The sequence below is a fragment of the Phascolarctos cinereus genome, unplaced genomic scaffold, assembly GCF_003287225.1.
Source record: "Phascolarctos cinereus isolate Bilbo 61053 unplaced genomic scaffold, phaCin_HiC Scaffold_7;HRSCAF=346, whole genome shotgun sequence".
Taxonomy (NCBI): domain Eukaryota; kingdom Metazoa; phylum Chordata; class Mammalia; order Diprotodontia; family Phascolarctidae; genus Phascolarctos; species Phascolarctos cinereus.
Genome location: NW_027556180.1, coordinates 45169386 through 45183811, shown reverse-complemented (window position 1 = coordinate 45183811; position 14426 = coordinate 45169386). Strand labels below are relative to the sequence as shown.

Sequence of the window (14426 nt, the reverse complement as noted above, 5' to 3'; positions counted from 1 at the left end):
TTTTTAAAAAATGAAATATATCAGAGCATTGGATTGTAAGTGCGCCGCTTAGTTCAGCTCCCTTATTTTACTGACAAAGAAATTGACAGATCAAGAGATTTAATCCAAGGTCACGCAAGTATTTAGTGTCTGAGGCAGGATTTGAACCCCAGGTCTTCTGAATCCAAAGGTAGTTGCCTTTCTACCATCCCATATTGACTTGCATAGTAGATCAAGCGAATGCAGGGCTTGTGGTTTTGACAATTCCTAGTTGTTGTTGTTGTTGTTGTTGTTGTATGACCCTGGGAAAGTTGCTTAGCCCCTGTGTGCCTCAGACAGCTCCTTAGGTCTTGTCTCCTAAGTCTTGGGGGAGCTGCAACCTGCCTTTGGTGAAGGGAGTTCCCACAGTAGGAAGTCCTTACATTGATGTAATCATAGATCATTCATGTGCATAATATGCCAAACTTATGCCTTTTATATAGATAGCTACTATATCTCCTGACAGATGTAAAAGCCAGAGGTGATTTTGTTGATAATAAAGACACTGTAATCTAAGATTAAACTCAAATTTGTTTTGTATTTTCTCATGAGAAATGTATGTAAGAACATTATATTTTTAATCACCTCAAGGTTTGTTTTTCTCACTGTTCATTTAAAAATGGGTGTATGTGTGTAGAATTTTAAGCTTTTTAATTCAAATAGAAACATACGTTGGAAATCATAACATTATAGCTTTAGAGCTGAAGGGACAGTGTCAAGGGAATGAACATTTATTAAATACCTACTATGTGCCAGGCACTGTGCAAAGTGCATTACAAATATGATATCTCACACCAACTCTGGGAGGTAGGTGCTATTATTGTCTCCATTTTAAAAGGGATGAAAGTGAGGCAGATAGACATTAAGTGACTTGCCCAGGATCATTCAGACAGCCAAGCGATAGAATGATGATTCAAATATAGGACCTGTGACTCCAGATCTCACCTCTCTCTTATGGATCATGAAATGAGGTTAGGAATTTGGAATGGGTGTATTCTCTTGTGGGATGGAGGTGGGAGTAATAGAACTAACCTTTATCCCTGATAATGGAAAGTTCCCAAATTACATATTTAAAGACCAATGTGAATCGGTTGTGGGAGAATCATATCCACTTCTGTTTTCTCAAAACCACAATTAATTCTGCCTAGACCTCTCATAGAAAAGTAAGGCAATAGCCTATACATCTACTGGAATCATACTATATCTACCCCTACCCCCAACCACTCCCCACCCAACAGAGAGGTGCAGCATAAGACATACATTTTCTGGACATGTTCAATGTAGGAATTTGTTTTGCTTAACTATGCATATTTTTTACAAAAGTTTTAAAAATTTTTTTGTGGGAGGGATGGAGATGAAAGGGAGACTAGAAATTGGGTTGTGAAAAAGAAAGAAAGAAAGAAAGAAAGAAAGAAAGAAAGAAAGAAAGAAAGAAAGAAAGAAAGAAAGAAAGAAAGAAAGAAAGAAAGAAAGAAAGAAAGAAAGAAAGAAAGAAAGAAAGAAAAAGAGAAAGGATGGAAGGAAGGAGGGAAGGAAGGAAGAAATAAAGACTAAAAAATAAGGGGTCATTGAATCATTTGCTTAAAATACACAGAAGAGAACAGAAGGAAGGCCAGAAGGAATCACAGACAAACAGTACAGCTTTGAGATTTACATGTTGAATTTATTATATTCTTAAAAAGAAAAAGTAAGCTTTGGAGGGGCGGAGCCAAGATGGCAGAGTGAAAGCAGTGACTTGCTTGAGCTCTCCCCCAAACCCCTCCAAATACTCATAAAAAATGGCTCTAAACAAATTCTGAAGCAGCAGAACCCACAAAAAGACAGAGTGAAACAAATCTGCAGCCCAAGACAACCTGGATGATTGATCAGAAAGGTGTATCACGTTGGGCTGGGAGCACAGTGTGGTGTGGGCCCGCAGGCGGCAGCAAACCTGGAGCAGGCCTCAGAGGACTGAAACGCGGGCAGCTGTGGAGGTTTCCAGACTCCTCAATCCACCAATGCCAAAGAAAACTTAGAAGGTCAGTGGGAAAAGTCTGTTTCTGCTGTGCTCAGAGAGGAAGGCGGGGTTTGCTCCATTCCCCAAGAGCGTGGCTGGGGGGGTGGGGAGGGGCAGCTGCTTCCTGAGCTTCTGGCCCACAGACTGAGGGGGAATCCAGTGGCTGATCAGAGAGGGATTGCAGGGATCTCTTTGCCAGTGCTGAGGCAGGAATCTCTTGCTTTGCCCGTGTTTGGATCTGGGTCACAGTTCTGGGCAGGTGCTGGGTGAGGAGGACACTGGCTGGTGGAGCTTGTAGTGGCTGTGGAGAGGAACCCCTCCTCACAGTTACAGGACAGAAAGGAGTACTTGTGGTCACAGGCCAGGAAAGGAGTAAACACCTCGCCCCTTATCATACCACCTTGGAAGAACTGAAAATTTACAGGTCCCTACAAGTATCTCTGAAAACAGCTGTACAAACCCCTGAAGCTTGGGACAGTACATTCTCCACATTGGAAGCAGACTCTTACCTTAACAAAGAGTTTAAAACTCAAGTAATTGGCTGGGATCATGAGCAAGCAACAAAAAGAGTCAGACTATATTATCTTACTTTGGTGAAAAGAAGATCAAAAATACAACCAGAAGAAGACAACAAAGTCAAAGCTCCTACATCCAAAGCCTCCAAGAAAAATATGAATCAGTCCCAGGCCTTGGAAGAGCTCAAAAGGGATTTTGAGAAGCAAGTAAGGGAAGTAGAGGAAAAACTGGGAAGAGAAATGAGAGTGATGCAAGAAAATCATGAAAAACAAGTCAACAGCTTGCTAAAGGAGACCCAAAAAAATACTGAAGAAAATAACACCTTAAAAAATAGCCTAACCCAAATGGCAAAAGAGGTCCAAAAAGCCAATGAGGAGAAAAATGCCCTAAAAAGAAAAATTGGCCAAATGGAAAAGGAAGTCCAAAAGATTACTGAAGAAAATACTTCCTTAAAAATTAGAATAGAGCAATTGGAAGATAGTGACTTTATGAGAAATCAAGACACTGTAAAACAAATCCAAAAGAATGAAAAATTAGAAAACAATGTGAAATATCTCATTGGAAAAACAACTGACCTGGAAAATAGATCCAGGAGAGAGAATTTAAAAATTATTGGACTATCTGAAAGCCATGATCAAAAAAAGAGCCTAGACATCATCTTTCAAGAAATTATCAAGGAAAACTGCCCTGATATAGTAGAACCAGAGGGCAAAATAGAAATTGAAAGAATCCACAGATCTCCTCCTGAAAGAGATCCCCAAAGGAAAACTCCTAGGAATATTGTAGCCAAATTCCAGAGTTCCCAGGTCAAGGAGAAAATATTACAAGCTGCCAGAAGGAAACAATTCAAGTACTGTGGAAACACAATCAGGATAACACAAGATTTAGCAGCTTCTACATTAAAGGACCGCAGGGCATGGAATATAATATTCCAGAGGGCAAAGGAGATAGGATTACAACCAAGAATCACCTACCCAGCAAAACTGAGTATAATCCTTCAGGGGAAAAAATGGTCATTCAGTGAAATAGAGGACTTTCAAGCATTCTGATGAAAAGACCAGAGCTGAATAGAAAATTTGACTTTCAAATACAGGACTCAAGTGGAACATGAAGAGGTAAACAGGAAAGAGAAATCATAAGAGACTTATTAAGGTTGAACTGTTTACATTCCTGCACGGAAAGATGATATTTGTAACTCGTGAGAACTTTGTCAGTATTAGGGTAGTTGAAGGGAAAAAATTATATGTATATAGATAGATAGATAGATAGATAGATAGATAGATAGATAGATAGATAGATAGAGGGCACAGGGTGAGTTGAAGATTAAGGGGTCATATCTGGAGAATAAAATTAAGGGATGAGAGAGGATTATACTGGAGAAGAAGAAAGGGAGAGGTAGAATGGGGTAAATTATCTCACAAAAAAAAAACAGAAAAGTCTCTCACAGTGGAGGGGAAACAGGGGAAGGTGAGAGGGAATGAGTGAATCTTATTCTCATAGGATTTGGCTTAAGGAGGGAATAACATACACATTCAATTGGGTATGGAAATCTGTCTTACCCTACAGGAAAATAGGGGAGAAGGGACAAGAGAGCAGGGGGATGATAGAGAGGAGGGCAGATTGGGAAAGGGTAATCAGAAGCAAATACTTCTGAGGAGGACAGGGTCAAAAGAAAGAATAGAATAAATGGGAGGGCAGGATAGGATTAAGGGTAGTAGAGTTAGTTTTTCACAACACGTCTACTATGGCTGTGTTTTGCATAACTGCACATGTACAACCAATATTGAGTTGCTTGCCTTTTCAATGGGGGGGTGGGGAGGGAGGAAGAGAGAAAATTTGAAACCTAAAGTTTTAAAAACATATGTTAAAAAAATGTTTTCACATGCTACTGGGAAATAAGAAATACAGGAAATGGGGTACAGAATTCTACCCTGCCCTACAGGAAAATAGAAGGGGAAGGGGATAAGAGAAGGGGAAAGAGATAGAAGAGAGGACAGACTAGGGGAAGGGATATTCAGAATGCATGCCATCTTGGGGTGGAGGGAGGGGTGAGATGGGGTGAAAATTTGGAACTCAAAATCTTGTGGACGTAAATATTGAAAACTGAAAATAAATAAATTTGTGAAATAACAGTCTCAGATAAAATGTTCAGAAGTGACACAGAGACCAGCTAGAGACCTACCCCTCAGATGAATGTACTAAGCAGACCTGTTTGAAAGAAAGGGTAATGAAGCAGACGGTGATGGTTGGTATCCTCCAGCTCCCTTGCATGTGATTTTTTTAAAAATAGAATTTTGAAGTTTATAACTGAGAAGTTATAAATTAAATTCTTTGGGGACTCGGGAAATATTAAATAAGGACTTGACAGAAAGGTAGTTTTCTTAAATTTTACCTCATGAGGGAAAGATGAGTCACTGACCACTGGGAGACTTTGATTTGAAGCCCTGGAAGATATAAGAAGCCAGAGAAGAAGGTTCCAGAAGCTATAGGAAGAGCTAAAAGTAACAGGAGGGTAAGCTGAGTGCAGAAGGAGTTACAAGAAGCCAGATGTGACAAGACACAGAAGGCTTCCAGCTGAGGCAAGTGACCATTCAGTCGTTCTGCTAAGGTCTTGCTGACTGGAAGAGAAATGCTCCCTTGTTGACTGGCTGGAGAAAGGAAATGGATTGGAGGGTAACTGAATGCTGCTGCTAAATGCAAGAACCATTGGGGTTTATTGTTAGTTAGAGCTATCAAGGCAAAGAAAGGGAAAACCTCCCAGCAGTGTGTGTGTTTCCTTTTACAGAGAGACAGAGAGAGAGAGACAGAGAGAGAGACAGAGACAGAAACAGAGACAGAGACAGAGAGAGACAGACATAGACAGAGACAGAGACAGACAGAGAGAGACAGAGAGACAAAGAAACAGACAGAGAGACAGAGAAACAGAGAGAGTCAGAGAAGGTAAAACAGGCTTTGCCTCTATTTTGTTCTGAGCTGTACTTTGCTGTGAGGAGAGGTATTGAGTGTCTTGAACAAATCAGAATACCTTGCTGTTTGCCGGGCAGCTCCCTGACTTAAAGAACTACTTGTCACTGAAAAAATATACTGGTCTGCTTTTTGTGACCAATTCTTCTTTTTAGATCTTCACTAACCATTCATTTAATAACACTTCATTTAATTCATTTATCATTTTGCCAGGAATCAGTGTCAAATTCAATGTTCTTCAGTTTGCAGATTCTATTTCCTCGCCTTTTTTGAAAATTAGAACATTTGCTCTTTTCTGGACTAAATATTCTCCACAGTCTTTCAGAGAGAAGTGATAATCACTTAGCAATCATATTTGACAATTATTTAGAAACCCTAGTGTGTTGTTGGAAGCTGGTAGAATAGATAAGAGTATAGAATCAGGACTCTGGTTTTGTCTCATGTTGTTGGGACTCTAGAGAGGCTGGTATCATTACAAAGGCTGTGGGTAGACTTGGCATTGATAACCTGAAGAAATTATGGGGAATGTGTGCCCGTGACAAAGAAGGCTGTCTCTTGGCAGGACAATGGTGCATATTTCAGTGCATATTTCTAGAATGTTCCAGTCACCGCTCAGTCACTCATTTTACCCCACTAGCGATACCTTCGCCAATCTCCTAACTTTGTATTTGACCTCTACCAGCATTGCACTATTTCCATTTCTCTTTCAATTCTTACCATCCCAACTTTATCCTTTGTTTTCTCAACAAACTTGTAAGACTATAAATTGGTCAGCCATACTTCACCTGGTTGGAGGTCATGGTTGGTGAGACCTGCTAATGTGTCCACCATCCAGTTCTTCCCTTGTGCATGCAAGTAATAAAAAAAATGTAATGGCTAAGTCAGAAAAATGCAAAGTACTGAATTAATTCTTTGAAAACAAGGTAAATGACAGGATCCGAAAATATCTCAGCAGCCTAGAATGATGGAGCACATTTAATAAGATGAAATTTAGTAGGGTTAGATGGAGTCTGTAACCCCCCTCAGCCTGCCAATTGAGTTAGCATTGTCCCAGGAACATATGATCCTGGAAGTAACCATGCCAACCGAGCAGACTTTTATCTGGAGTTCACAAAGGACTCTGATGTTTGAACTTGATATTGGGAGAGGAAGCTAGGAAGAATGAAGAATCCATCTTGACTGAGCTATGTGGAGGAGCAAGAGAAGACAGGGGAGTTAGAGTGAAGTCCTTGATCCCAAGCACCCTCCCTCCCTTCTCTCATCTCACCGAATCTTAGGGGTTGCAAGTGGTCAGACTGCTGATGTCTGATGGGGCAGGTTGGTGAGACAAGAGATAGTCCACTGATCCAGGCCAGGCAGGATGGTGAGCCACAGCCACATACATGCCAGGCACCTAACACCCTTTGTTCTCTCTCCTCCATTCCTGAAGGCAAAGGACTTCACGTTAATTATCCAACTACTGACTGTTTTGTTTTCCCCTCCAGGAAAGGGGAGGTGTTAAGTGAGATAAACCCATTATTTTTCCTATAGCCAATAAAACAGGCAGCCAGCATTCTAAGTGAACTATCCCCCTGTTTACTTTTTTTTCATTGCTTGTAAATTTGTTCCAATTAGTATACAAGAAAAGCCCACAGCCACCAAATTCTGACTGGAGTAACTAATGATGCTGTCCTGGAGGCGAGGACTGGGAAGAAATCTTGCCTTTAAAGAGATAGCAAACCATTTCTCTTCAATAGAAACTGAAGTGGGGGGTGGGGGAAGGTCATTGAATTCCCATGGAAGAGAGAAAAGTGTGTGTATCATCATCACATTTAGGAGGACTCATAAAGGAAGTGTGAACCACAGAAAGGTGTAAGCTAGGTGCGAGCTGGAAAATCTGGCATCAGAGATCAAGGCTCACTGCTGTTGTAGCTCATGCTGCTGTTACATTGTCTGTTAACTGGACATCAAGGCTGCTTGGCTGTGCCATTGCTAAATCTGGATGCTACTTTTAGTTTTGCCCCAGGGATGGAATGCTTTTTAGAAACAAGCCCAGTTATGCATCATCAGATCCTATAAGTGATGATTCATTATTTTTATTATTATGGCCAGCACTAATATTGTCATTATTATTGCCCATGAGCCCTATTACAAGTGGGAGCTTTCTTTACAAGTTTATATTTAGGCTCCAAATATCAGCTTCACAAAGTGCTGGAGAGGAGAGGTCTGGCAAAGCAGTAATTAATAAGAAAGAAATCTCAGGGTTTTAGTAGGCTGCTAGCTTCATATGAATCAACAGTCAGAATAGTGAGTGTGATCTTGGGCTACATTAAAAGTAGGGTGTCGAAAATGAAGGCGGCCATCTGGAGATTGTATTCTGCTCCAGGCACCCTCTTTGAGGGAGGACATTGGCAAGCTTGAGTGTATCTACAGGAGGGTGACCAGGATGTTAAGGGGCCTTGAGAACATATCAATAGGAGGATTGATTGAAGGGACTGGCATGTTTAGCATAGAGAAGAAGAGAGGAGAAGGGAAAGAGGAGAGGAGAGGAGAGGAAAGGAGAGGAGAGAGGTACATGTCTTCAAGTATTTGAAGGACTAATATATGGAGGAGGGATTATACTGTTTTTGCTTGGCCCTAAGGTGCGGAACACTGGATGTAATATGGTAAAATTAAAAGAATATTTGATTTGGCATCAGTGGACCTGATTTTGAGTCCTACTAGCTACAGGACAATAGTCAAGTTAGTTCAACTGTTTGAGCCTCATTTTCCCTCATTTACAAAATGAAAAGGCAGATTCTTAGAGAGAGGAATCTAATAATCTTATGAAGCAGGAATAAAGATGGGAAGCTTCTCAGAGTGTAAGGATTGGATTAGAGTAACCCCTGCCATCCAGGTATGGGTTGAACTCTAGGTCCCTTCTAACATAAACACAATGTGTTTATGCCCTAACTAGAAATCTGGTCTAATCTTACGTTTGACTTCATTCTTCCGTAAAAGTTTGTTACCATAGATCTATAATCCCAGGGTAGCATTTTATCAAGGAAGTATGAACTGCAAAATATGAAGCCATAAGGGAATTTTAATCTACACTTTAGATCAAACGGATGAACTGGTATAGCTGACTTCAAAGTAGCAGCTGTGCGGTCCTGGTTACGTTTTTATTAAAGGACTTAATTTTTCCTGAAGACACACTTAAAAGAGATAGATTTGTTTGGCTACTTTTCCTATGACATGTATCTGGGAGAACAGCTTGTACTTTTTAGAAATTAGAAAAAAAAAGAAAAAAAGAAGTTAGAGCTAGAGGTATAATATTCTCACCACTGACAGTTTGGCATTGATTTTGCAACATATGCCTTTAAGAGTTTTTAATTTTCATGGTCAATGGTTAATTTTTTTCTGCCTACTTCAGGAAACCCAGGTGGCCACTTATATTTCCATTCCAATCGCAGGGTGGTGAATCATTAAGCAACTATAAGTAGGTTAATTAAAAAGAAAATGAGAAGGACATTATAAGTGGGTGGAACTTGTGGAAGAGTAGACTGGAAATTATGTGGTTTTTCTCTCATTGTGTCAAAGTTCTTGGGCCTTTGACACTTGGGACTTGGGAGAGGAATCATGGAGAAAGGAACAGGGTACCAGACTGAAGGTCAAGGACTTTGCTTCAAACCCTACCTCAGACCCTTGCTAGCTGTGTGACTCTAGGCAAGTCACTAAAACCTCTTTGTGCTTTATTTTCCTCAATGGTAAAATGACGAAGCTGGATTTGATGTTGTATAAAAGAACATTCTAGCTCTCAGTCAAATCCTCCCTGTCAGTTCAGTTCAACAGGTCGATTTGTGCCTCAATTTCCTATTCCTCCTCAGAGGCAACTAGTGGCCCAGTTGATAGGGTGTTGGGCCTGGAGTCAGGAAGTTCAAAATATGACCTCAGATACTGAGGTCAGCTGTGTGACCCCGGGTGAGTCACTTAACCTCTGTCTGCCTCAATTTCCTCAACTATAAAATGGGATAGTAATAGTACCTACCTCTCAGGTTTATTGTGAGAATCAAATGAGATAATATTTATAAAGAGTGCTTAGCATAGTGCCTGGTACATTGTAGGCATGTTGTAGGTACTCTCCCTCCCTACCTCAAAAATGAGGGGGTTGGGCCTCTGAGGTTCTTTTTGCTTCAGATGACAAATACAGAGTGGCCAGGTGAGGCAGCAGGTAGAGCACTGTGTCTGGAGGCAGAAAGACATGATTTCACATCCTGCCTTTGGCATTTACTGGCTGTGTGATCTTGGCCAAGTCACTTGATCTCTGTCAGCCTCAGTTTCTCCAACTGTAAAATGGGGATAATAGCACCTACCTCACAAGGCTGTGCATAATATGCATTACAAACCTTAAAGTGCCACATGATGGTAGCTATCATTATTACTGGTGGAATGCTCTGACTGCTGTCCACCTGTCATCTCCCATAAAGGCCATGAGACATACCCATTTTCTTTTCCCGTCAGAGAATTCTTTGATGTCATTTTTTCTTAGATCATAGATTTAGCATTGGAGAGAACCTTAGGGGTCTTTGTGTTTAATCCCCACATTTTACAAATAAGGAAATTGAGGTCCAAAGAGCTTTTGGTGATTTGCTCGGGGTCACACAGCTAACAATAATTTAAGGCAGGATTTGATCCAGGTCTGCCTAATTCTTAGTCCAAATGATTTATCTACTATCCCATGAGGCGATTCTCATTGGCTATGAGTTGTGCCCTTCTTATACCTCTCCATTGCCCTCTACGTGATATTTATATTGAATTATTCAGAGATTGCTGTATTTCAGGTACTGCTGCAACATAGCAATGTCAACAGAATGTTGGTATTAAAAAGATGGGCCTTGTCTTTCATAGGAAGCTTGAGGTCATTAAAGGAACTTCACAATCTCCCCTCTTACCCCCTTCTCAAAACCTATATGAGAGATACTGTGGATCTAAAGTTGATAATACTTGGCAAATGACTTGGATTTCTAAGGTGAGGGAGAGGAAGGATCTAAAGGTGAAGGCTGGATAGTGCCACCATTACCAAAGGCCAAAAAGTTGGAGGAGGGGCAGATGATGTGTTCAATGTCAGACATATTGAGTCTGAGGTGCCACTGGATTCTCTAGTGGAGAGAGACAATATAAAGTTGAAAATATAGGGCTGAAGTTCTGGGGAGAGATGGGAGTACAGATACACATTTGGTAGTCATCTTCATAGCCAATAATTGAAACCATGGGAGCAAATAAACTTGACAAAGGAGAGGATGGAGAAAAAAAAAAGGAGTACTTAAGAGAGAGCCTTGAGAATTTAAGGGCCATAAGGAGGATAAAGAGCCAGCAAAGAATACAGAGGACACATGGTCAGAGATATAGGATAAGAACTATGAGAGTTTGATGCCATGGAAGCTAAGGGAGGAAAGGATATTGGGAAGAAAGTGTCTCCAGTGTCAAATACTTCAGAGAAAAGAAGTCTTTCTCTTCAGAAGAATGGAAGAGTTCCATTCCAGTTGACAGATGCCCCCTTCCATCTTGTCCTTATCAACATCTCCACTGGTCGTTCAGGGACACAATTCTCGTTCTGTTGGGCTTCTTCCCAGTGGTGAGAATGAGTGTCTGAAGGGGAGAGAATCAGGAATTTATCATAGTTAATTACATCATCCTCAGCTAAACTCTTACTACATTAAGACTAGCAAGGAACCCATTCCATAGCTATACTATAAGATACAGACAAGATTGACCAGCAGCAGGTTGAGCTCCAAAGACAGCGATGCCAGGTCAAAGGGAAGAGCATTAAGACTAGGAGAAAATTCCAGGAGGGAATAATAATAATTTTGATTAATTGTCATATAACAATTTTGTATTAGTTGTTATATAATTAATAGTAGGTAAATATTTGTTAATAATGTTAATAGCTCATATAACTTTTTTTGGTTTGTAGAATACTTTCTTATTTGATCCCCCAAAAACCTTGTGAGGTAGTTGCTGTGATTATCTCTATTTTATAGATGAGGACACTGAAGCCAGGAGAGGTTAAGTGACCAAGCGTCATACAGCTAATGGAAGAAACTTAGAAGCAAAAGCTCAGGGAACCCTTCATGCCAGAGGTGTTTGACGATCACTGGGAAAGTGACCATTGCTTGGGCTCTTGACTGGCAGAGATACAAATATAGGAAGCATGTTGAATAGTCCCTATAACCTAGAGTAAAGTTTCTGAGGGGTATCTAGCAACTTCCACCAGAAAAAGGGGTTGAGGGAAGAACAGCTAAGCCTAAGACAACAGACTCGCTCCTTCTCTTTTTTTAAAGAGCTTGACACCTGCGGTGAAGAGTCTCCTGCTCAGAAAATGGTAGGCTTTCCAGATGATACTCAGAGCAAACATGCTATGAATCTTCTACTTCTGCTTTTTTCCCCAAAAGCCTTAAGTAGGACAGCGTAATAACCTGGTGGGAGAGTTCAGAGCATCTGGTATTGTCTCTAGGAGACATGTAGTTATGAGCCCGCTCTAGTCCTTCCCTTTATATGTGTCCACTCTTCCAAGAGCCTGGAGGTTTCCCTCCTGCCCCTGTCCAAGTTCCTTTCCTCCTATCTCTCTATACTTTCTCACTTGGTGATCTCATCAGCTCCCATGAGTTCAACTATCATGTCTCTACATTTAACTGCACCCCCTACTGCAATGTTCCCACTTCTTCCAAATCCTCTTGTATTCATTAAATATATTAAACATACTCACATGTATGTGTTGTCTCCCCCATTAAGGAATAAGTTCTGGGAGGGCAGATTGTTTTGTTTTTAAGCTTTTCTTTTTATTCTTAGTACATAGCGTACTGTCTGGCATGCAGAAAGTGCTTAATAAATGCTTGTTTATTGATTGATTGATTCCTACCTATACTGTGTATATCTGTGGTAGGATCATAAAGGAAATATTTCTATTTTCTACTATGCCATTTCAGTAAATGCCTTTGCTTTGACTTAATTGCTGACTATGGAAAATGGAACATATTGGTGGGGGCTTGTGAGACATAATTTTGAGAATACAGATTCACAGAGTAACTTGAACCTTGAAGTATTTGTCCCTGGGAGACCCAGCCTGAGAGGTAACCCAAAGGGGCGCTGAATTTTTATTACTGTTACCACCATACCAATCGCTAGGAGAGATGACCTTTGTCAATAACTGATATGTTCTACCACTTAGGCTATTTCTGCCTTAGGTTGACCATTCAGAATAAAATATGGGGGCAGAATTGGCTAATTATGAGGTTAGGAGTATGTATCTTTTTATTGTACCCTTTTCTAGGCATAGAAAAACAGCTTATTCTAAGCATCAGAGAAATTCTGACCATTCACTTTCCACTTGTAATCTCCCCCAAAGGTCCATATTTTCTTTACAACGTTCCAAAAGGCCTTGGGTTTTATGCAAACCAAATTTAGGATTACTATACCATAGTACTTTTAGGGACTAAAGGTTGAATTTGTGGGTTTCTTTCTTTTTCCACCTTAAATCCACCTTAAAAATTCTTTTGTTGAGACACCATGTTAAAGAGAAACTCTTATTGGAATACCTGAGAACATCTGTCACTGGGAGTTGCATGCACTTACCTACTGTAAGATAGGCTGCCTTTTTCTGCCCAGTATAAAAATAAAGACCAAAGAGATGCTCCATCTTCCAGTCAGATAAGAGAAGCTTGTTGTCGCTAAAAAGGATGCTACATGTTCCATTGATGCTACACAGCCAGATGGGGAATTTTGGAGTCTTCAGCATGCTTCCAACCTGGGGAGGGGAAAGCAAGAATCTAAAAATATGCTTTCTTACTTTTGAAGTTTTTTTGGTTTCACTACATTAAATATAGCTTTTACTTCATTTCATCATTTTGAGAAAGCACTTATTAAACACCTGATCTCACTAGGTTGCTATGCCAGGTGATACCTAAAAAGAGTCATCTCTTAAAATACAGACTCAACCAATGAATGAATATGTCTCCAATGATGTTAATCTTGAGTATTGATCTTTTAAAGCATCTCCTATGTTCCAGGCACTAGGAATGCAAACAGAAAAGTCACTTACAGATTTAGAATTAAAAGGGGTCTTGGAAACCAGTGAAATGACCCTCGTTTTACAGATGATGAAACTGAGATACTCAGTTTAAGTGGTTTGTCAAGGTTGGGCAGCTAGTGTATTAAGTGGGATTTGAACTCAGGTTTTCCCTATCCACTACAGTATGATGCCTCTCATTAATATGCATGCCTCTCCTCCACTTCTCTCTGTGCACCTGCGCATGTGCACGCGCACACACGTGTGTGTGTGTGTGTGTGTGTGTGTGTGTGTGTGTGTGTAGAGGAAGGGTTAGATTAGTAGCGCACAATGTCTTTGTATTCGGGGACAACACATTTTAAGGGGGCAAAATAGGACTCGTTTCAGTTCTGATGCTTTTTAAAGTAGGATTTTATTTATTTTTAAAAGTCTGATCACAACATTTTGTTTTTCACACCAGAGCTATTTCCCAATCTATCTCTCCCCTCCCCCACTATTAAAACCTTTCTTGTAACAAAGAATAGCAAAAAATAGCCTTCACAGTGACTTTATATGACAGTGCATGCAACATGCTGTATCTGTGGTCTCTCCTGTTTCTACCAAGAGGGAGAAAGTCTATGTTTCATTCTCTAGGACTGAGATTGAACATTATGATTATGTCAAAATTTGAAAACTACACTGAAAGTAAAATTTATGTAGTTTTAGTCATTGTACATGCCATTTATTTTCTTGCCTTTGCTTCCTTTGCTTTGTATCGGTTCATGGAAATCTCATTGTCTTAATTCCTCATATTTGTTGATTCTCATGGCACAATACATTTCTATTATATTCTTCTTCTTTTCCTTCTTCTCCTTCTGCTCCTCCTTTTCCTTGCTCCCCTTGTCCTGGTGCCTCTCATCCTCGTCCCCC

At 40.3% G+C, this 14426-nt stretch overlaps 1 protein-coding gene across 1 annotated transcript in view; it reads right to left on the bottom strand.

Moving 5' to 3' along the window:
• Positions 1–10161: 10161 nt before the first annotated feature.
• The window catches only part of LOC110204353 (inactive ubiquitin carboxyl-terminal hydrolase MINDY-4B), a 47548-nt gene continuing 43283 nt past the window's right edge, over positions 10162–14426 (bottom strand). The window contains exons 11-12 of the mRNA XM_078147654.1: positions 13085–13256; positions 10162–11101 (exon numbers count right to left, since the gene is read on the bottom strand). Of these exons, the coding sequence (XP_078003780.1) occupies positions 10968–11101; positions 13085–13256 (306 nt within the window). The 3' untranslated portion in view covers positions 10162–10967. The remainder of the gene's footprint in view (positions 11102–13084; positions 13257–14426) is intronic.